Source organism: Pseudophryne corroboree, chromosome 6 (assembly GCF_028390025.1).
Source record: "Pseudophryne corroboree isolate aPseCor3 chromosome 6, aPseCor3.hap2, whole genome shotgun sequence".
NCBI classification, from domain to species: domain Eukaryota; kingdom Metazoa; phylum Chordata; class Amphibia; order Anura; family Myobatrachidae; genus Pseudophryne; species Pseudophryne corroboree.
The window spans coordinates 61,676,096-61,698,999 of NC_086449.1; the positions used below are offsets into that span (position 1 = coordinate 61,676,096).

Here is a 22,904-nt window from a genome sequence, read left to right on the forward strand (position 1 = left end):
TCACAAATGTCTGAACTTCAGGTAGTGAAGCTAGTTCTTTTTGAAAGAAAATTGACAGAGCCGAGATCTGTACCTTAATGGAGCCCAGTTTTAGGCCCATATTCACTCCTGCTTGCAGGAAATGCAGAAATCGACTTAGTTGAAATTCCTCTGTTGGGGCCTTTTTGGCCTCGCACCATGCAACATATTTCCGCCATGTGCGGTGATAATGCTTTGCTGTAACATCTTTCCTGGCTTTAATAAGCGTAGGAATGACTTCCTCCGGAATGCCCTTTTCCTTCTGGATCCGGCGTTCAACCGCCATGCCGTCAAACGCAGCCGCGGTAAGTCTTGGAACAGACAGGGGCCCTGCTGCAGCAGGTCCTGTCTGAGCGGCAGAGACCACGGGTCCTCTGAGATCATCTCTTGAAGTTCCGGGTACCACGCTCTTCTCGGCCAATCCGGAACCACGAGAATTGTGTTTACTCCTCGCTTTCTTATTATTCTCAATACCTTTGGTATGAGAGGTAGAGGAGGGAACACATAAACTGACCGGTACACCCACAGTGTCGCTAGAGCGTCCACAGCTATCGCCTGAGGGTCTCTTGACCTGGCGCAATACTTCTCTAGTTTTTTGTTTAGGCGGGACGCCATCATGTCCACCTGTGGACGACCCCATTGATTTACAATCATTTGGAAGACTTCTGGATGAAGTCCCCACTCTCCCGGGTGGAGGTCGTGCCTGCTGAGAAAGTCTGCTTCCCAGTTGTCCACTCCCAGGATGAACACTGCTGACAGTGCTAGTACATGATTCTCCGCCCATCAGAGAATTTTTGTGGCTTCTGCCATCGCCGTCCTGCTTCTTGTGCCGCCCTGTCGATTCACATGGGCGACTGCCGTGATGTTGTCTGACTGGATCAGCACCGGCTGGTGTAGGAGCAGGGATTTTGCTTGACTTAGGGCATTGTAAATGGCCCTTAGTTCCAGAATATTTATGTGAAGGGCAGTCTCCTGACTTGACCATAGTCCTTGGAAATTTCTTCCCTTTGTGACTGCCCCCCAGCCTCGTAGGCTGGCATCCGTGGTCACCAGGACCCAGTCCTGTATGCCGAATCTGCGGCCCTCCAGAAGATGAGCACTGTGCAGCCACCACAGAAGAGACACCCTGGTTCGTGGAGACAGGGTTATTAAACGATGCATCTGAAGATGCGATCCGGACCACTTGTCCAACAGGTCCCACTGAAAAATTCTGGCATGGAACCTGCCGAATGGAATTGCTTCGTAAGAAGCTACCATCTTTCCCAGGACCCGCGTGCAGTGATGCACCGATACCTGTTTTGGTTTTAGGAGGTCTCTGACTAGAGAAGACAACTCCCTGGCTTTCTCCTCCGTGAGAAACACTTTTTTCTGGGCCGTGTCCAGAATCATTCCCAGGAACATTAGACGTGTCGTGGGGACCAGCTGTGACTTTGGGATATTCAGAATCCAACCGTGCTGGCTCAGCACTTCCTGAGATAGTGCTACTCCCACTAACAACTGTTCCTTGGATCGTGCCTTTATTAGGAGATCGTCCAAGTATGGGATAATTAAAACTCCCTTTTTTCGAAGGAGTATCATCATTTCCGCCATAACCTTGGTAAATAACCTCGGTGCCGTGGAGAGTCCAAACAGCAGCGTCTGGAATTGGTAATGGCAATCCTGTACCACAAATCTGAGGTACTCCTGGTGAGAATTGTAAATGGGGACATGCAGGTAAGCATCCTTGATGTCCAGGGATACCATGTAATCCCCCTCGTCCAGGCTTGCAATAACCGCCCTGAGCGATTCCATCTTGAACTTGAATTTTTTTATGTATGTGTTCAAGGATTTCAAATTTAAAATGGGTCTCACCGAACCGTCCGGTTTCGGCACCACAAATAGTGTGGAATAGTAACCCCGGCCTTGTTGAAGTAGGGGTACCTTGATTATCACCTGCTGGGAATACAGCTTGTGAATCGCTGCTAGCACCGCCTCCCTGTCTGAGGGAGCAATCGGCAAGGCGGATTTTAGGAAACGGCGGGGTGGAGTCGCCTCGAATTCCAGCCTGTATCCCTGAGATACTATTTGAAGGATCCAGGGATCCACCTGTGAGCGAGCCCACTGATCGCTGAAATTCCTGAGGCGGGCTCCCACCGTACCTGGCTCCGCCTGTGAAGCCCCACCGTCATGCGGCGGACTTGGAAGAGGAAGCGGGGGAGGACTTTTGTTCCTGGGAACCTGCTGTTTGCTGCAGCCTTTTCCCTCTGCCTCTGCCTCTTGACAGAAAAGACCCTCCTTTTCCCCGCTTATTTTTCTGGGACCGAAAGGACTGAACCTGATAAAATGGCGCCTTCTTAGGCTGTGAGGGGACATGGGGTAAAAATGCTGACTTCCCAGACGTTGCTGTGGAAACTAGGTCGGAGAGACCATCCCCAAATAATTCCTCCCCCTTATAAGGCAAAACTTCCATGTGCCTTTTGGAATCTGCATCTCCAGTCCACTGGCGAGTCCATAAGCATCTCCTAGCAGAGATGGATAATGCACTTACTTTAGATGCCAGCCGGCAGATTTCCTTCTGTGCATCTCTCATGTATAAGACTGAGTCTTTGATATGGTCAATTGTTAGCAGGATCGTGTCTGTCTAACGTGTCAATATCTTCTGACAGTTTATCTGACCACGCAGCGGCAGCACTGCACATCCATGCTGACGCAATAGCTGGTCTGAGTATAATGCCTGAGTGTGTATATACAGACTTCAGGATCGCCTCCTGCTTTCTATCAACAGGTTCCTTAAGGGCGGCCGTATCCTGGGACGGTAGTGCCACCTTTTTAGACAAACGTGTGAGCGTTTTATCCACCTTCGGTGGTGTTTCCCAACGTAACCTATCCTCTGGCGGGAAAGGGAACGCCATTAGTAGCTTCTTAGGAATTACCAATTTCTTATCAGGGGAAGCCCACGCTTCTTCACACACTTCATTTAATTCATCTGACGGGGGAAAAACTACAGGTAGTTTTTTCTCCCCAAACATAATACCCTTTTTTGTGGTACCTGGATGTAAATCAGAAATATTTAACACCTCTTTCATTGCCTCAATCATGCAGTGAATGGCCTTAACGGGCATTAAATTTGACTCATCGTCGTCGACACTGGTGTCAGTATCCGTGTCGACATCTACTTGTGCCACCTGAGATAGCGGGCGTTTCAGAGCCCCTGATGACTTTTGAGACACCTGGACAGGCACGAGCTGAAGACTCAGCTGTCCCACAGTCGGCATGTCGTCAAATTTTTTATGTAAGGAGTCTATACGTGCACTCATTTCCTGCCATAATACCATCCACTCAGGTGTCTGACCCCCAGGGGGTGACATCCCTGCTAAAGGCATCTGCTCCCCCTCCACATCATTATCCTCCTCAAACATGTCGACACAGCCGTACCGACACACTCCACACACACAGGGAATGCTCCAACAGGGGACAGGACCCACAAAAGCCCTTTGGGGGGACAGAGTAAGAGTATGCCAGCACACACCAGAGCGCTATATATATACAGGGACTAACTGAGTTATGTCCCTAATAGCTGCTTTTCAATATAATATACTGTATACAGTGCCAATTTTAATGCCCCCCCTCTCTTTTCCCTCTTACTGTACTGTAGAATTGCAGGGAAGAGCCAGGGAGCTTCCTTCCAGCCGAGCTGTGAGGGAAAAATGGCGCCAGTGTGCTGAGGAGATAGGCTCCGCCCCTTTTTCGCAGCGTATTCTCCCGCTTTTTATGGGATTCTGGCAGGGGAATTTACCTCATATATAGCCCCAGGGGCTATATATTGAGGTATTTTAGCCAGCCAAGGTGTTTTTATTGCTGCCTCAGGGCGCCCCCCCCCCAGCGCCCTGCACCCTCAGTGACCGGAGTGTGAAGTGTGTATGAGGAGCAACGGCGCACAGCTGCAGTGCTGTGCGCTACCTTGGTGAAGACAGGATGTCTTCATGCCGCCGATTTTCCGGACCATCTTCTTGCTTCTGGCTCTGTAAGGGGGATGGCGGCGCGGCTCCGGGACCGAACATCAAGGCTGGGCCTGCGGTCGATCCCTCTGGAGCTAATGGTGTCCAGTAGCCTAAGAAGCCCAATCCGGCTGCAAGCAGGCGAGTTCGCTTCTTCTCCCCTTAGTCCCTCGCTGCAGTGAGCCTGTTGCCAGCAGGTCTCACTGAAAATAACAAATTCTAAGACTATAACTTTCTAAGAGCTCAGGAGAGCCTCTAGTGTGCATCCAACCTCGGCACGAAATCTAACGGAGGCTTGGAGGAGGGTCATAGTGGGAGGAGCCAGTGCACACCAGGTAGTCTAAGATCTTTCTAGAGTGCCCAGCCTCCTTCGGAGCCCGCTATTCCCCATGGTCCTTACGGAGTTCCCAGCATCCACTAGGACGTCAGAGAAAAGGGCATTATAGGAACCCACCCATGTTTATCCCTTGGCACTGAATTATTAATATGGGAGATTGTGGGAGGGCATTTATTGTGAGTTACAGATTGTTCAGAGGTACACCAGCACTACTTATAGCCGACCAGTGACAGCAAGGCCCGCTCACTTCGACGCCCCAGATAGAGCATGAGGCCGTTCCCGACAGGAGCGAAAATGGCCGCCGTCGCCGCGAAGCTGAAGGTTTCCCCCCCTCAGCATGCGTCACGTGTCCCGACCTAAGATGGCCGCCGTCGAAGCGCAAGGCGCGGCGTGCCCGCTTTCAAAATGGCCGCCCGGCTCCCTCCCTTCCCCCTCCCTGTTTCCTTCACGCCCGTCAGCATTGTGACGTCGGCGAGTATAAAAGGCGCGGGCGCGGCAACGGGGGCGAGTAGAAGTTTCGGCGCTGTCATCGGGTGATCACACGAGGGGGACGTAAGCGAAGACCAGAAGAACAGCAAGACCGGCGCCATGAGGGAAATTGTGCACCTGCAGGCGGGACAGTGCGGCAACCAGATCGGGGCCAAGGTGAGGAGGAGGCAGAGGCCTGCCTGAGCCGCGCAGCTCACACTCCAGTCATAGTGGCGCCATTGCAGTTTCCCGCCCTCCCCGGGGTGTAATGTGATATAATGTAGCTATTCAGCTTCTCTGTGTCTATTTGTGTTATTTTAAATCTACAATGTTTATTAGTATGTGTTCTTTATTTATATACATTTAAATTATAAAAAAAAAATATAGATGGATATAGAGATATAGATATATTTATATTTTATATACATTTCTATCCCTTCCCCTGTTTCCTTTACCCTTTTTGTTGGAATGCCCTAGAGAAGTCATTCATTTAATATAATTATGGGTGACCATCAGGGGTTGCAGGCTGGTGTGTAACAAGACAGGGAGGGGATTCCTGTCCTGCAGAGCTTGCACTCTACTGTAAAGCATAGGAGTGCCTGTGGGGGGGTGGTATAAAATATATTTCAAAATTAGTATTGGTATAGGGTCGGCATATCCTGTTGTATTTGAGGTGCTCAGCCTACCCCAAGACACCATGTCTAGTATCTGGGTGGGCTGTGCCTGTCACACGGCAGCGTGCGGTGACGCCTCTGCTGCTCTCAGCAATGCAGGGATAAGAGCTGGGTGTGGTGGGAGCTGCTGATGGTGGCACTGCCATTGTACAGGGTGAAACCAGGTCTGTGTAGTAGGGGGGATGCATGTAATGCAGCTGGGAAAGGGGGTCACTGGCTGTGCATGGGGAAAGGCTGGGATGTGCTGTGTCCCTGGCTTTTCTGTAGGATTGTACAGGGAAAAGGAGTGGTCACTGGTGCTGTCGCAGATGTGTAATGTGTGCATGAGGCAGCCTCACCCGGCACACCCCCAGCCTCCCTCCCCCCTCTCCAAGCCGGATCTGCCTGCGCCAGTGTCAGGTGATGAAGGAATGAGCCAGGCTTGTCAATGGAATGATGAAGCTTGTGAATAAAATATACTATATACATATATTTTTCTGCTGATCTATCTGACACTGCTTTTGATCGCTAGCTCTTGTCAGAACTGGTATCTATAGGAATTCCCGTAATCCATTTAATAAAACCTGAATCTTACATTTGTCTGCCAGATGCAGGCAGCCATTTGCAGTGCCATTCAGTCTGTTACGTCTCTGTATAACAGTAGCGGGTGCAGGCATTTTGTATCTCTCTGGGGCTATTTGGATAATGGCTGTACAAGTGCCACCCATGCACTCTGTGAGGGGAGGGGAACCTTCCTGTCTGGCATTGTACTAGGTCCATAGCTAGTGGTGGGGGAAGGGAAATGCAGATGTGTAATGGAGGCTGGTAACCGCTGCCCCCGCATGTTGTATTGGAGTAGGAGCTGTTTAGTAAAGTGCCTGTGGGTTCCTAGGATTGTGTATTGGTGGTCCAAATCCTCATGGGGTGAGGATGAGTATGCACAATTTCTTGATCTTAATTTGCATAGCATGCAGCACCACGTTCAGTTCTCTCGTTTGCAGTAGGCTTAAAAGATCGTGGATGCTAGTCCTAAACCGAGCTATATGTCTTGAGGTATGGATCCTGTTCAGATCTGTGCTTTGCCCATGCTGCTCAGCCTCAAAGCACAGTCTAATTATAGCAAATAAATATTATTTGCGACTGCTTTGAGTTTGGTATGTATTATAGAGCAGCATGCAAGAGTCGTATGGAGTCATGTTGTGACTGATTTAAATGATTATCAGAAATCTGAACTTGCGTCCGTGCCCCTGCTCAGTGAAGGAAATAAACCACATGATTAAACTACAGAATTCATAAATGATAGAACAATTGATCAGACAAAGCAATTAATATTCGGCAGTCAAGTGGTTACCTGGAAAATAGGACAGATGTTGCTTTTGGGTGTGCGACTAAACCCAATATATGACTATCTGAAGATCTATAATCTTAATTGCTTTTTAGCAATGTCCGTTTAAGGTGTAAGGTTTTGGGTGTCTAAAGGGGGGTACATGGAGTGATAATCTAAGCAATCTGACTAGATTGCTTAGATTTTCAGCAAGATTGCTCCGTGTAGCCCTAACAGCGATGCGCAGCCCCGCATATCGCTGGTGCTAGATTGGCCTGCATGCAGGCGAATCTAGCGGGTCGCTCACTTCAGCGGGTGAAGTGAGCAGCCCCTGTCTCCCCCTGCATGCTCAGCACACATCGCGCTGTGCTGAGCAGGGGTGGGGGGGATGTGTGATGAGCGGTTCGCTCAGCACACCTCTCCTGTATCGGCCCGTCTATATGGGCCTTTACTCTCTGGCACAAGTCGCTTAAAGTAGGATCCGATGAAGATAAAAGCAGGAATATCTGCCTGCAAGTTGGGCAGCCCTTGGTGTGAGTATATTGCGGTTAGTCCATGTCATGGAGGAATGAAGTCTTGCAAATCCATTGTTTGCTATGACTCAATCTTACACTTATTAACATGTCTATATTGCACAACACCATGCAGAGAATACTGGTCCCTTCCCCTGTGTCTCTAATCTATATCCCCCCTACTAGCACATGGGGGCACTTCTCACCAGAAGCTTCCAGGTCAGAGTTCGCATTAGCAGTTTGCTTTATATAATTCTGAATGAGCATTTCCTGCCAGATGTTGCTGGACCTATGGTGCGGATAGGGATGGAAAGTGTAATCTAACGTTGATCTAAAAGTATACTGCGTACACAATGGCGAACCAACGATTCTGCATAACTGTAACATGGTCATAATATACTCCTCCAACAGTAGTAGATAATATATAGTGCAAGGGTTCCCAAGTACAGTCCTCATGGCGCACACATACTCTTTATACATCGCAGATGCCGTATCCCACCCGGTAACTGGAGATTGGTCCTTACTTAGTGTGACCCTAACTGGCTGCCTGACCTGGCAATATGTTGGGTTGCCATATTGGTGGGGGTGGAGCCAGCATCGAGGGCATAGGCCAGTGATGCTAACCTTGACACTCCAGCTGTTGAACTACACATCCCAGCATGCCCTGCTACAGTTTTGCTATTTGGCCATGCTAAAACTGATGCTGGGATGTGTAGTTCAACAGCTGTAGTGTCAAGGTTAGCCATCACTGGCATAGGCGGTGCCAGGAGGTGAAATCTCCTCTGCACCGCCTCTCCCTATGTAGTGAACAGGTCCCAGGTTGCATCGATCAGGCAACCTGTTCACACTGTCCCTGACCCGATATTCAGCCTGGGAATAACTCTGCTTTACCGGGTCAGGCGACCCAGAAATTCACTTTAGGCTCTTTAACACTGCACAGCAATACACTGGGTTGATACACCCATTTCACACTGCACAAATAACCTGTAACAGTCCAGGTTTTAAGGATAGCACAGGTGACTTAATTTGTACCTTGGTTATTTTGATTTCTCTAACGTCCTAGTGGATGCTGGGGACTCCATAAGGACCATGGGGAATAGACTGGCTCCGCAGAAGACTGGGCACTCTAAGAAAGATTTAGTACTACTGGTGTGCACTGGCTCCTCCCTCTATGCCCCTCCTCCAGACCTCAGTTAGAATCTGTGCCCGGAAGGTGCTGGGTGCATTTTAGTGAGCTCTCCTGAGCTTGCTATTAAAGTATTTTAGTTAGGTTTTTTTTTATTTTCAGAGAGCTTCTGCTGGCAACAGACTCTCTGCTACGTGGGACTGAGGGGAGAGAAGCAAACCTACTAACTGCGGCTAGGTTGCGCTTCTTAGGCTACTGGACACAATTAGCTCCAGAGGGATCGAACACAGGAACTTAACCTTGGTCGTCAGTTCCCGGAGCCGCGCCGCCGTCCCCCTCGCAGAGCCAGAAGACAGAAGCCGGCGGGTTGAAGCAAGAAGACGTCAAAATCGGCGGCAGAAGACTCCTGTCTTCATATGAGGTAGCGCACAGCACTGCAGCTGTGTGCCATTGCTCCCACACTAACCCACACACTCCGGTCACTGTAGGGCGCAGGGGGGAGCGCCCTGGGCAGCAATTGAGTACCTCCTGGCAAAAAGCAGCATATATACAGCTGGGCACTGTAATATGCATGAGCCCCTGCCATTATTTTTATACAAAATCGCGGGACAGAAGCCTGCCGCTGAGGGGGCGGGGCTTCTTCCTCAGCACTTGCCAGCACCATTTTCGCTCCACTGTGGAAGCTCCCCAGGCTCTCCCCTGCAGACTCACTGTAGAGAGGGTAAAAAGAGAGAGAGGGGGGGGGGGCACATAAATTTAGCGCATTAATCATATATACAGCAGCTACTGGGTCAACGCTAAGTTACTGTGTAATTCCTTGGTTATATAGCGCTGGGGTGTGCTGGCATACTCTCTCTCCAAAAGGCCTTGTGGGGGTCCTGTCCTCATATAGAGCATCCCCTGTGTGGTGTAGGTACGCTTGTGTCGACATGTTTGACGAGGAGGCAGAGCAGGTGCAGATGAATTACGTGTCTGCCGACACCTGATTGGATGGATATGTGGAAGGTGTTAAATGATAATGTAAACTCCTTGCATAAAAGGTTGGATAAAGCTGAAACCTTGGGACAGTCGGGGTCTCAGCCCATGCCTGATCCTACAGCGCAGAGGCCGCCAGGGTCTCAGAAGCACCCACTATCCCAAATTATTGACACAGATATTGACACGGATTCTGACTCCAGTGTCGATGGTGATGCAAAATTGCAGCCTAAAATGGCTAAAGCCATCTGCTACATGATTATAGCTATGAAGGATGTATTGCACATATCAGGTAAACCCTGTCCCTGACGAGAGGGTTTATATGTTGGGGAGAAAAAGCAAGAGGTGACTTTTCCCCCTTCACAGGAGTTATGTGAAAAAGTGTGGGATTCCCCTGATAGGAAAGTGCTGATTTCCAAAAGGTTACTTATGGCGTACCCTTTCCAACGGACAGGATGCGCTGGGAATCCTCCCCTAGGGTAGACAAAGCTCTGACACGCTTATCTAAGAAGGTGGCCCTGCCGTCTCACTCACAGGATACGGCCTCCCTAAAGGATCCTGCGGATAGGAAGCAGGAAGGTATCCTGAAGTCTGTTTATACACATTCAGGTACTCTACTGAGGCCGGCAATTGCGTCGGCCTGGATGTGTAGTGCTGTAGCAGCATGGACAGATACTGTCTGAGGAACTGGATACCTTGGACAAGGATACTATTTTACTGACCCTGGGGCATATAAAAGACGCTGTCCTATATATGAGGGAAGCCCAGAGGGACATTTGCCTACTGGGCTCTAGAATAAATGCAATGTCAATTTCTGCCAGAAGGGTCCTGTGGACTCGGCAATGGACAGGTGATGCTGACTCCAAAAAGCACATGGAGGTTTTACCTTACAAGGGTGAGGAATTGTTTGGGGACGGTCTCTCGGACCTAGTTTCCACAGCTACAGCTGGGAAGTCAAATTTTTTGCAATATATTCCCTCACAGCCTAAGAAAGCACTATTACCAAATGCAGTCCTTTCGATCACAAAAAAGCAAGAGTCAGAGGTGCATCCTTTCTTGCCAGAGGCAGGGGTAGTGGAAAGAAGCTGCACCATACAGCTAGTTCCCAGGAACAGAAGTCCTCCCCGGCTTCCGCTTAATCCACTGCATGACGCTGGGGCTCCACAGGTGGAGCCAGGAGCAGTAGGGGCGTGGCTCCGAAATTTCAGCCACCAGTGGGTTCGCTCACAGGTGGATCCCTGGGCTATACAGATTGTGTCTCAGGGATACTAGCTGGAATTCAAAGTGATGCCCCCTCACCGTTACCTCAAATCTGCCCTGCCAGCTTCCCCCATGGAAAGGGAGGTAGTGTTAGCAGCAATTCACAAGTTATATCTCCAGCAGGTGGTGGTAAAGGTTCCCCTCCAACAGGGAAGGGGATACTATTCCACAATGTTTGTGGTACCGAAACCAGACGGTTCGGTCAGACCCATATTGAATTTAAAGTCCCTGAACATTTATCTGAAAAGATTCAAGTTCAAGATGGAATCGCTCAGAGCGGTCATTGCAAGCCTGGAAGAGGGGGATTTTATGATCTCTGGACATCAAGGATGCTTACTTGCATGTCCCCATTTATCCACCTCATCAGGAGTACCTCAGATTTGTGGTACAGGACTGTCATTACCAATTCCAGACATTGCCGTTTGGGCTCTCCACTGCACCGAGAATATTTACCAAGGTAATGGCGGAAATGATGGTGCTCCTTCGAAAGCAAGGAGTCACAATTATCCCATACTTGGACGATCTCCTCATAAAGGCGAGGTCCAGAGAACAGTTGCTGATCAGCGTAGCACACTCTCAGGAAGTGTTGCAACAGCACGGCTGGATTCTGAATATCCCAAAGTCGCAGCTGATTCCTACGACGCGTCTGCCCTTTCTGGGCATGATTCTGGACACAGACCAGAAGGTGTTTGAGAAGGCTCAGGAGCTCGTGACTCTAGTCAGAGACCTCTTAAAACCGAAACAGGTGTCTGTGCATCAATGCACGCGAGTCCTGGGAAAGATGGTGGCATCATACGAAGCCATTCCCTTCGGCAGGTTCCATGAGAGGATCTTTCAGTGGGATCTGTTGGTCCAGATCGCAACTTCAGATGCATCAGCTGATCACCCTATCCCCTAGCGCCAGGGTCTCTTCTGTAGTGGCTGCAGAGTGCTCACCTTCTCGGGGGCCGCAGGTTCGGCATACAGGACTGGGTCCTGGTGACCACGGATGCCAGCCTCCGAGGATGGGGGGCAGTCACTCAGGGAAGAAACTTCCAAGGGTTATGGTCAAGTCAGGAGGCTTGTCTGCACATAAATATCCTGGAACTAAGGGCCATATACAATGCCCTGAGTCAAGCGGAGCCTCTGCTTCGCAACCAACCGGTGCTGATTCAGTCGGACAACATCACCGCAGTGGCTCGTGTAAACCGCCAGGGCGGCACAAGAAGCAGGGTGGCGATGGCGGAAGCCACCAGGATTCTTCGTTGGGTGGAGAATCACGTGCAAGCACTGTCAGCAATGTTCATTCCGGGAGTGGACAACTGGGAAGCAGACTTCCTCAGCAGGCATGACCTCCACCTGGGAGAGTGGGGACTTCATCAAGAAGTCTTCACGCAGATTACAAATCGATGGGAACTGCCACAGGTGGACATGATGGCATCCCACCTCAACAAAAAGCTAAAAAGGTTTTGCGCCAGGTCAAGGGACCCTCAGGCGATAGCTGTGGATGCACTGGTGACACTGTGGGTGTTCCAGTCGGTCTATGTATTTCCTCCTCTCCCCCTCATACCCAAGGTGCTGAGAATCGTAAGAAAGAGGAGAGAACAATACTCATTGTTCCGGATTGGCCAAGAAGGGCTTGGTACCCGGAACTGCAAGAAATGCTCAGAGGACCCATGGCCTCTACCTCTTAGACAGGACCTGTTGCAAAGACTTACCGTGGCTGTGTTTGACGGCATGGCGGTTGAACGCCAGATCCTAGCAGAGGAGGGCATTCCGGATGGGGTTATTCCTACGCTAATAAAGGCTAGGAAGGACGTGACAGCAAAACACTATCACCGTATATGGCGAAAATATGTTGCTTGGTGTGAGGCCAGTAAGGCCCCTACAGAGAAATTCCAGTTGGGCCGGTTCCTGCACTTCCTACAGTCTGGAGTGACTATGGGCTTGAAGTTGGGGTCCATAAAAGTTCAGATTTCAGCCCTATCCATTTTCTTTCAAGAAGAACTGGCTTCTCTTCCTGAGGTTGACATTTGTTAAGGGAGTACTGCATATTCAGCCCCCTTTTGTGCCACCTTGGGAACTCAGCGTGGTGTTGGGTTTCCTGAAATCCCACTGGTTTGAGCCACTTAAGACCATGGAGCTAAAGTATCTCACGTGGAAGGTGGTCATGCTGTTGGCCTTGGCTTCAGCTAGGCGTGTGTCAGAATTGGTGGCTTTGTCATGTAAAAGCCCCTATCTGGTTTTCCATGTGGACAGGGCAGAATTACGGACTCGTCCACAATTTCTGCCGAAGGTGGTGTCATCTTTTCATTTGAACCAACCTATTGTGGTGCCTATGGCTTCTCGTGACTTGGAGGATTCCAAGTTGCTTGATGTAGTCAGGGCTTTGAAGATTTGTGGCCAGAACGGCTGGAGTAAGGAAAACTGACTCGCTGTTTATCCTACTTCAAAGCAAACTATTGCTCGCTGGATCTGTAACACGATTCAGCAGGCTCATTCTGCGGCGGGATTGCCGCATCCAAAATCGATAAGCCCATTCCACAAGGAAAGTGTGCTCTTCTTGGGCGGCTGCCCAAGGGGTCTCGGCATTACAGGTTTGCCGAGCGGCTACTTGATCGGGTTCAAACACCTTTGCAGAATTCTACAAGTTTGATACCCTGGCTGAGGAGGACCTGGTGTTTGCCCATTCAGTGCTTCAGAGTCATCCGCGCACTCCCACCCGTTTGGGAGCTTTGGTATAATCCCCATGGTCCTTACGGAGTCCCCAGCATCCACTAGGACGTTAGAGAAAATAAGATTTTACTCGCCTGTAAATCTATTTCTCGTAGTCCGTAGTGGATGCTGGGCGCCCGTCCCAAGTGCGGACTTTCTGCAATACGTGTATATAGTTATTGCTTAATAAAGGGTTATGTTTGCATCCGTGGTTGATGCTTTGTTCATGCTGTTAACTGGGTAAGTTTATCACAAGTTGTACGGTGTGGCTGGTATGAGTCTTACCCTGGATTCCAAAATCCTTTCCTTGTAATGTCAGCTCTTCCTGGCTCAGTTTCCTTAACTGAGGTCTGGAGGAGGGGCATAGAGGGAGGAGCCAGTGCACACCAGTAGTACTAAATCTTAGAGTGCCCAGTCTCCTGCGGAGCCAGTCTATTCACCATGGTCCTTACGGAGTCCCCAGCATCCACTAGACTACGAGGAATAGATTTACCAGTGAGTAAAATCTTTTAAATCTGTGTGGCATCACTAAAACCTGGACTGTTGGCTTTCCTTGGACAGAGTTTGGGGGGGGGGGGAGGGGGAAGAGAAACTGAGTGCTATTTTTCTACAGAAGGGCACTGTTTAGATTGTTAGCTCTTGAACCCAATTGCCTCTGTATATCCCAGAAATCTCAATGGGCAGATGTATTTAGCCTTGAAGTGATAAAGCTGTGATAAGTGGAAGGTGTTAACACACCAGCCAATCGGCTCCTAACTGTCAATTTACATATTTGAGCTGATTGGCTTGGTCATCACCTTCCACTTACTGCTTTATTACTTCTCCAGCCTTAATACATCTGCTCCAATGTTCTGGATAAGGATAGATCACTAATACAATGTTTGATCTATGTAGCACTCTACTTACCACCTCCCAATGAGAATCAAACGTGGTCATGTACTAAATTGATTTTATTTAAGTTTCTTGTATAGAGCAGCAAATTCTGTTGCGCTGTACAAGTGGACACAATGAGAAAATAAAATTGGGTAAAAGAGGTAGGAAGGCCCTGCTCACAAGCTTAGTCTATGGGGGGGAAATAGCACCTATTGTGTATCAATGTCTATCTGGTGCATAGTTGTCAACCAGATTGCAAAGGTTGTCAGTTGGCTGTGTGATGTCACATCGCAGCAATGATGAACCAGGGTCAGGAGGGGGTGGTATTCATGTGACCGCTGGTCTGCTGACCGACAGTCGCATGACCTCCTCCACCATCCCGCCGGCTCAGTATCCCGATGGTCGGCATGCCGACCAACAGGGACTATTTCCACTTGTGGGTGTCCACGACACCCATAGAGTGGGAATAGAACCAGTGTCGCCAGCGAGCCCGCAAGGGGATTGCTGCAATCGCCCCTCCCCGCCGGGATCCCGGCGTCGGTAAGCTGACCGGCGGTCAGGAGACCGCCGGTCAGCCATATTACACCCTCAGGAGGAAGGGAAAGGTAAGGCAGAGGATATGTGGACTGTGCAGTGGGGCTATAATTGGATAGGAAAGCTTATGAAAGTTGTGAGCGGATCTGGAATTTGATTTTCATAGCCCACAATTTTTGCCAGCTTGGCTCACCATATTTGAAAGGGCAATAATAGTAAATACAAAATTAGGCTCGTTTTGTATTAAATATTGCCCTTAAGTCTGGTAAGATCTGCAGAAATGGAGTCTGTTGCTTAGTAAATGTACCCCATAATCTGGATTCTGCCTTCAGATGCTTAGTCTAGATGGCTAGGGATGTTATGGGTCTATGTACCATCTGTTTCTATAGGGGAGGTCTATCAAGCCTTTGAGAGACTTCAAGTGGAGAAATTGGTTACTGTGGGCAGTCTTCTTTTTTTCTTTTTTTTTTTTTTTTAATCCAGTATGGTCTATGAAATCCCAGAAGCTGATGGCTATGGGCAACTTCTCCATTAACCTGCATGTAATTAATGTACTGGCTGGTTTAGTGTTATGTTCTATACAGAATGGGACTATTTGTAACCACGACTATTTCTTATATTCTTTCCCCCACAGTTCTGGGAAGTGATTAGTGACGAGCATGGAATCGATCCCACTGGGGCTTACCATGGAGACAGCGACTTGCAGTTGGAGAGAATTAACGTATACTATAATGAAGCCTCAGGTAAGTCTTCTGCCGCGTTTATCTTCTAGAGCCATTCTCAAACTGTCCCCAAGGCACCCTAACAGTCCAGGTCCAAGATCAATGCTTGTGCGCAGATGGTGTACTGATTACATCATCCATGCTTAAGAATGGCTAGCTGTAAAATGTGGGATGTTAGGAGCTGCTGTTGTATAGAGGGTCTGTTTATAAGCCTGCTGGAGGTATAGTTGTATGTATCCTCTGTGCATTGGGTTTGTAGGTGCCTTCCTCCTACAACACTGGGCTCTTTTGTCTATTCATATGCCTGTTAGGTTAGCAAGCACTGGCCCTCCCCTGAGGTCGCTCAGCAGTCTAGGTCTGTACCCTTGCCAGCCTTTAGTTCAAGGGAACATTCCTGTCATTAGAGGTTTTTCCTCTTTATGTTCGGTAAAGTTATACTAGCCTGCTTTTAGTAGCCTCACTCCTGTGGAAATGTACACTGAACACTTATTTCTAAAGTCAGCAGCTCTGTTACACAGGTGACCTATTTCTTTTCTGCTTAATGACTACCGCAGGCTTAATTCTTTGTACCACGGGTGTCCCTAAGAGCTGAACAGCGACTTCAAGGGGTATAAGCTGCTTTTTATGTGGGGTCTGTGCCGGACAGACATTAAGCTAGAGATGGACTAGAAAGATTTGTGTTCATTGCTTTATGAAATAAACTTGGACAAATAACACAAGGTAGCATATTCAAAGGTATAAACATGAATTAAAGCGAAAATGAATTCTTGGAAGAGCAGTCTGTTTGCCAAAACTTCCCTGGTAATGAAGAAGCCAGAGCCTTCCTGATACGAAGGACTTATAGTCGTACTGACTTGTGCTGAAACGAAGCAGCGCTTCCAGTGATGGATATTGTACTTGTTAATGACACGTGCAGATATAATCCCATAGGTGGGGGCTCCAGAGTATGTGCAGCTTCTACAACTGTCCTGTAAAGTATTCATATTCCTACAATAAACCCGGCAAACACAATTTATTTATCTGCGGGTCCTCTTGAACCTTTTATGCAAGGGGTGGGTAACCTGTGGCCCTCCAGCTAATAAACTAAACATCCTAGCATGCCTTGCAACAGTTTTAGCATGGCCAAATGGCAGACCTGTAGCGGGGCATGCTGATATGTGTTGGTCCAAAGGTTCCCCACCCCTGCTTTAATGTAAAGCCACTCTTTAACACTTCATAGGCCCTTGTGTGACTGAGCAGGGTAATCGGCCATTACCCGAAGGTTATTTGCTAAATATGGTGTACATTGAAATCCCAGAAAATCATTCTGTAACCAGGGGTGCTAAGGCAGGGGGTACGGATTGCCCAGGTTTGCTGGAGGGACACCAGTCGGCAGCTGTGACATCTCCCTATGGAGCGTTTTTCTATGAAAGGGGTGTTTTGACAATTCCCCCTCCCTAGCACCTTGCCTGTACCACAGTATATGCTGTTACCAATGTGAATGCAGATTTGCAACCCACGCCATGATGTATGCTGCAGCGGTGTACTACGATATACTGGTGCTTGAGATCCCAGCCGCCACAATGCTGGCAGCAGGCTGAGGTCAAGAGTCACTTGTGTGCTTGCTGCACTCACTAGTGTGGGCACAGTGGCGCGCTATGCTATTCTTCCTCCAGTGGTGTTGTGGACATCCCCAGAGGGAGAGTAGTTGTTGGGATCCTGACATCCAGGATATCAAGTGCCTCCCATGCGGCATGTGACCAGAGATTGGTAACTCCAGATAATGGGAGCAGTCTATAAATGGCCTCATCTGTGCAGGTCCTTATGTTTGGGATGGTCTTATATTGTGTGTAGCATGTGATGAGTGAAATCGTAGCAAATTGAGCTAACCATGCATCCATTACCTTTGTAGGTGGGAAATATGTTCCCAGGGCCATCCTCGTAGACTTGGAACCAGGCACCATGGACTCTGTACGTTCCGGACCCTTTGGACAGATCTTCAGGCCAGACAACTTTGTATTTGGTAAGGAAACATGCTTAACTTGTAGGGTGTTGGCTTCCTGCAGCTTTTAGGAGGGTTGATATTAAATAAAAATGGATCCAGAATGTGGCTCCTACTGCATGCAGTGGCAGATTTCGGCAGCTAGTTCCAGAGCAGTGATACAGGAAACGGCCCACATAAGACATCTTATAGGTGTCTGATATAGTTCTCCATATGCCTTAAGAATTAAATTGTATACACAACACAACCCAAGCTGATATTGCTTATTACAACCCCAGGCTGCTGTGTAGGTGCCCAGCTATGTGGGTCCATGTTGACCTACAATCTTATTCCAACTTGTTTAAACTGCTATCAAAACCGAAGGCTGTGTATTTTCTGCCTAGGAATGGTCCATAGAAATCTGGTCATACAGTATATTTGCTTGATAACTGTACTGGTTTCTGTCAGACTAATGGTGCATTGATCTGTCAATGAAGGACAAGTTCTTAAAGCTTGCACAGCTACAGTTCCAAGTGAATAGTTAATTGAGCAAATACATGTAAAATGTATATCTATATTTGTGGGCAGATAAAATGCTAGGGAGGGTTACTCTGTGGAAATTCCCTAAGGTTCCTGAAGTGTAGATGTGACCAAAGGGACAGATTCCAAATTTGGGGCAAGCAAAAGTAACTACACCTTGACAACCATGTTGCACCACAGGTGGTGGAGCCTTGTAATGTGCAGTGTTAGGTTTGGATGGAGTGTCTCAAATAACCTGCAGTGTAAACCTAAAGCTGTCCACCATTTGTGGGCTACATGCAAAAGCAACCAGTATTTACCCTGCATGTTGACAAATATCTGCACCCTTTGTGTTGCAACATAATCTGTTCAGGTGCAAAGTTGCTGTCTTTATTTTTGCTCCCAGATCAGAATCTGCTTTAACTTGCACAATTTACTGACTAGTTCAGATCTGTAAAGGGTCAATCCTGTTTACAGAATGGAAAAGGGGTCTAATACCCTGTTCACACTGCACAAATACCCCAGTATCGACCTAGTATTTTGCCGGGTCACTGCCAAATTCCCAGGTTACAAAGGGAAGGGGGCCCTAATTTGCACACCTTAATGAGGTGCTACTCTGCTTGAGACCTAATACAATGTACAGAGGGAAAAAGTAGCAGGTGCACTGTCTCACACTAGCTCAACCTGTAATAACCAGAGGCACCTGGCATATTCCTGGCCAGGGCTATGAGCTTACCCACCGCATCAAGGTAGCCTCTCATTGGGTAAGTCTTTAACACTAACTACAGGGGTTCAGGTCCAGGGGGCAGGACACCCCAGAGCCACCCAGCCAGACAACCCCAGGGCATTGCTAGAGTGATACAAATAAAGTTAAAGAGGTAGGAGCAGCTGCTGCATGTGAGTAATGTGAGGAGTAAAAGAAAATAATGTGAAAGGGTTACATATATATGTAAGACAAACTAAGTGCCATAGTGTAATGAGTGTTAAATTGCGATGCCCCAGGGACGTCCAGCCACGGCAGGCCCAGGGAGCCCCGCACCCCAGAGAATCCCCCCCCCCCCCAATATTGACTGGTAATTAAGAAGGGTTATTACTGGGTCAGGCACAGTTGATGGGCAACCAGCACCCATTCACAGCATAGGGAGAGGTGTCTCAGATCTTGTCTCCCAGCTCTGCACATGCCCCAATGCTGACTGACCCCACCCCCAGATGGCAACATAACACTGCATATTGCCAGGTCAGGGAGCCACCCCGTTCACACTGCACAGGTCCAATGCCGGGTCGCACCCAGGGATGACCCGTTTGCAATTGCTGGGTCGCGCCCGGGAATTGCAATGTGAATGTGGTATAAGGCTGGGTTTAAGCCTCCTGCAGATGTAACATTGCGCTGTCTTTACTGCATTAGTGTTTATACTTTCCAGGGCTTCTGTTGTTAACCTTGACTCTGGCTTTTTGTTTCATGCAGGTCAAAGTGGTGCTGGCAACAACTGGGCCAAAGGTCACTACACCGAAGGAGCAGAGTTGGTGGACTCTGTGATGGATGTGGTGAGGAAGGAGTCTGAGAGCTGTGACTGTCTGCAAGGGTTCCAGCTTACTCATTCCCTAGGTGGTGGTACTGGCTCTGGCATGGGCACTCTCCTCATCAGCAAGATCAGAGAAGAGTACCCCGATCGCATCATGAATACCTTCAGTGTGGTCCCCTCCCCCAAAGTTTCAGACACTGTGGTAGAACCATACAATGCCACACTCTCTGTACACCAACTGGTAGAAAACACAGATGAGACCTACTGCATAGACAATGAAGCTCTGTATGATATCTGCTTCCGCACACTCAAGTTGACCACTCCAACATATGGTGATCTTAACCACTTGGTCAGTGCAACCATGAGTGGAGTCACAACCTGTCTGCGCTTTCCAGGTCAGCTCAATGCTGATCTCCGAAAACTGGCAGTCAACATGGTCCCCTTCCCACGCCTTCACTTCTTCATGCCAGGCTTCGCTCCCTTGACCAGCCGCGGAAGCCAGCAGTATCGTTCTCTAACTGTTCCCGAGCTCACGCAGCAGATGTTCGACTCCAAAAACATGATGGCTGCCTGTGATCCAAGACATGGACGTTACTTGACGGTGGCGGCCATCTTTAGGGGTCGTATGTCTATGAAGGAAGTCGACGAGCAGATGCTGAATATCCAGAACAAGAACAGCAGCTACTTTGTGGAATGGATCCCAAACAACGTCAAGACCGCCGTGTGTGACATCCCACCACGGGGTCTGAAGATGGCAGCAACATTCATTGGCAACAGCACTGCCATCCAAGAGCTGTTCAAGCGCATCTCTGAGCAGTTCACAGCCATGTTCCGCCGCAAGGCTTTCCTTCACTGGTACACAGGAGAAGGCATGGACGAGATGGAGTTCACAGAAGCAGAGAGCAACATGAACGACTTGGTGTCAGAATACCAACAGTACCAGGATGCCACAGCAGAAGAGGGAGAGTTTGAAGAAGAGGGCGAGGAGGAGGAAGTTGCCTAAGTCCACTCACCCTAACCCGCACAAATTCAGATCCCTTCCATCCAAAATCCAGTCATCCAATAGCAGGCACCCTTCCCTCTGAGAAACAGCAGAGCCTCTGAATTAGGTGAAGGTTGGCTTGCATCAAACAAGCACCACTGTACCCTTTTGTGTAATGGCAGTTCTAATCTTACAATAAATGCATTTATCTGAAATGGTTGGAATACACTAGTAGCTCATTTTAGTTCATGCAAAGTTTTTCTTGGTGTTTTTTGTATTTGTAGCCAAACTGATGTAAAAGAGAACAGGCCTATTTGTGACTCCAGTTTTGTGATATAGCATGTAAGTCTGGCAAAGGATCTCTGCCTGCATGATCCGGCGAGACCTGCTTATACTACTGTGGAGGATTCGTGGAAATAGATGTTGGTTTAAGAAAGTAACTCGTAACTGTGCTAGGATCACAAATTCACTGCGCCCCCCCCCCCCCCAAAATCCATTCCTATATAATTCCCCTTCCTACACATGCATTGTGCCCATTGTAATGTTTGGATCGCAGGGATATGTAGTCTGCAAGTGCTGGTGCATTGGAATATACTGTTGTCAGTTCCTGGCTATTGGATACAATATCTGCTCATGGCTGTGTTCACTGGAACAGGCAGATTAGTAAGTGTCTTTGTATATTGTTTCCTACTAACTGCACTACTGTGGTAGCTAGCCAGTAGAATATTGCTCTGTTAAATTAGTTGACTTGACTTTAGACTTGTACCTGTTCTGAGGCTCTGCTGACAATTCTTCTCACTGCCATGCACGGCAACATGCCCACCCTCTGTGCTGCAGCTGGTTCTATTGGTCAGCCGGTAGATTCAGCACTGGCGGGGATAACAGACAGCACTTGCCACATCCACCCCCACGGTTTTAATACAAACTGTTGTACATCACACCCTAGCTCCAGTGCATGAGCCCCTACCATCTTAGAACTGTACCCCTCTGACTCTTCCCACCCATCCTCACAGATCTGGTATCTCCCCCCTGTGCAGTCAGTGCTCGCTGGGAAAGAAAGTTAGACTGCCCTATGGTGGCAAACGCCCTCTGCTGTTAAAAGGATCCAAGAGACTCCTCAATCATGTGTCCAGATCCCTTCCCTCCCCACCTCACAATGTTTCTTGCCACATTTCTTTGTCTGTATGGTTTAAGTGAGTACATACATGTGAATTGTGAATCTGTTACCTGAATCGATGGACCTGCTGCACAGGATGAAGGCACTTACCCTAAGCAATGCTGTCATGTCTGCACTCTAAACTACTGAATAAAGGGCCTGTGCGCAAATCATTCCTGTGTCTTGTGTCAGGCTTGTTGTACATACCTGTAAGTGGTGAGTTGGGCAGTGCTACTGAGTGTACACTGAATTGAACAGGGTTAGAGGGGGGTATAAAGCAGGAATGGGGAGCCTTCGGCCCTCCAGCTGTTGAACTACACATCCCAGCACACCCTGCCACAGTTTAAGCATGCAAAACTGTAGCAAGGCATGCTGGTATGCATAGTTTAACAGCTGGAGGGCCAAACGGGTTCCCCCAACCCTGGCCTAAAGGATTGGCTTTAGCTTCACTTCTGACAGACTGATGATAAATGGGGGTTTTATTTGCGGGGCATTTTAACATCTGAATCTTTCAGCATCTTTGCAGATCCTGTCTCGCCAATCAGAAGTGGCAATCACTACTGGCAGTTTCTGATTGGTCCTCATAATTACAGCTGACTCCACCCACCATTCAAAGGCCTGAATTATTTTGGGGTCAGAGGTAAGACAGAGCTCTTGGTGCATGCTGTAGATCTGCAGGAAGTGGAACAGGTTTGGGTGTAGCTGGAAATGCAGTTACGCCCATTTACTACTATGAGGATGGTTATTATCTGCTGATCTATATCTGTAATTGCTACAATAAAGCAGCAGTCATCTGTTCCTACATAGCCGAGCACTGCAATTTGGATGTTTTATAGTCTTAATACTAGCCACTTGATCCAGTAACTAACCCCATGCATCCATCTATTGCAATACAGGGATCAGTGGCTCTTGGCCCAAAATAACCTTACACCATGCTTCCTGTACTCTGCTGTGCAGGGGTTTGTGGCATTAGATGTAAAACATCATACATCAACGCAAACGCCTATGGTATCGATATAATAATGATGGGTATGTGCACAGATGAGAACTGTATTTCTCTAACGTCCTAGTGGATGCTGGGGACTCTGTAAGGACCATGGGGAATAGACGGGCTCTGCAGGAGACTGGGCACTCTTTAAAGAAAGATTAGGTACTATATCTGGTGTGCACTGGCTCCTCCCTGTATGCCCCTCCTCCAGACCTCAGTTAGTCTGTGCCTGGCTCAAGCTGGTTGCACACTAGGGGCTCTCCTGAGCTTCTAGTAAAGAAAGTGTTTATTAGGTTTTTTATT

General features: G+C 48.5%; 1 protein-coding gene across 1 annotated transcript; it reads left to right on the forward strand.

Moving 5' to 3' along the window:
* The first annotated feature begins 4,816 nt into the window (after positions 1–4,816).
* Positions 4,817–21,786, forward strand: TUBB4A (tubulin beta 4A class IVa). The gene is made up of 4 exons (XM_063931050.1): positions 4,817–4,977; positions 15,386–15,494; positions 17,365–17,475; positions 19,418–21,786. Exons 1-4 carry the CDS (start codon positions 4,921–4,923, stop codon positions 20,476–20,478), a joined length of 1,338 nt encoding a protein of 445 aa, XP_063787120.1. The 5' UTR covers positions 4,817–4,920; the 3' UTR covers positions 20,479–21,786.
* Positions 21,787–22,904: the final 1,118 nt, after the last annotated feature.

Excerpts from the sequence above, each read along its gene's own strand:
- TUBB4A (XM_063931050.1), top strand. The coding sequence starts at position 4,921 with ATGAGGGAAATTGTGCACCTGCAGGCGGGACAGTGCGGCAACCAGATC. Across the intron at positions 15,495-17,364 it reads ATACTATAATGAAGCCTCAG|GTGGGAAATATGTTCCCAGG; the intron begins GTAAGTCTTCTG and ends TTACCTTTGTAG. Across the intron at positions 17,476-19,417 it reads GCCAGACAACTTTGTATTTG|GTCAAAGTGGTGCTGGCAAC; the intron begins GTAAGGAAACAT and ends TGTTTCATGCAG.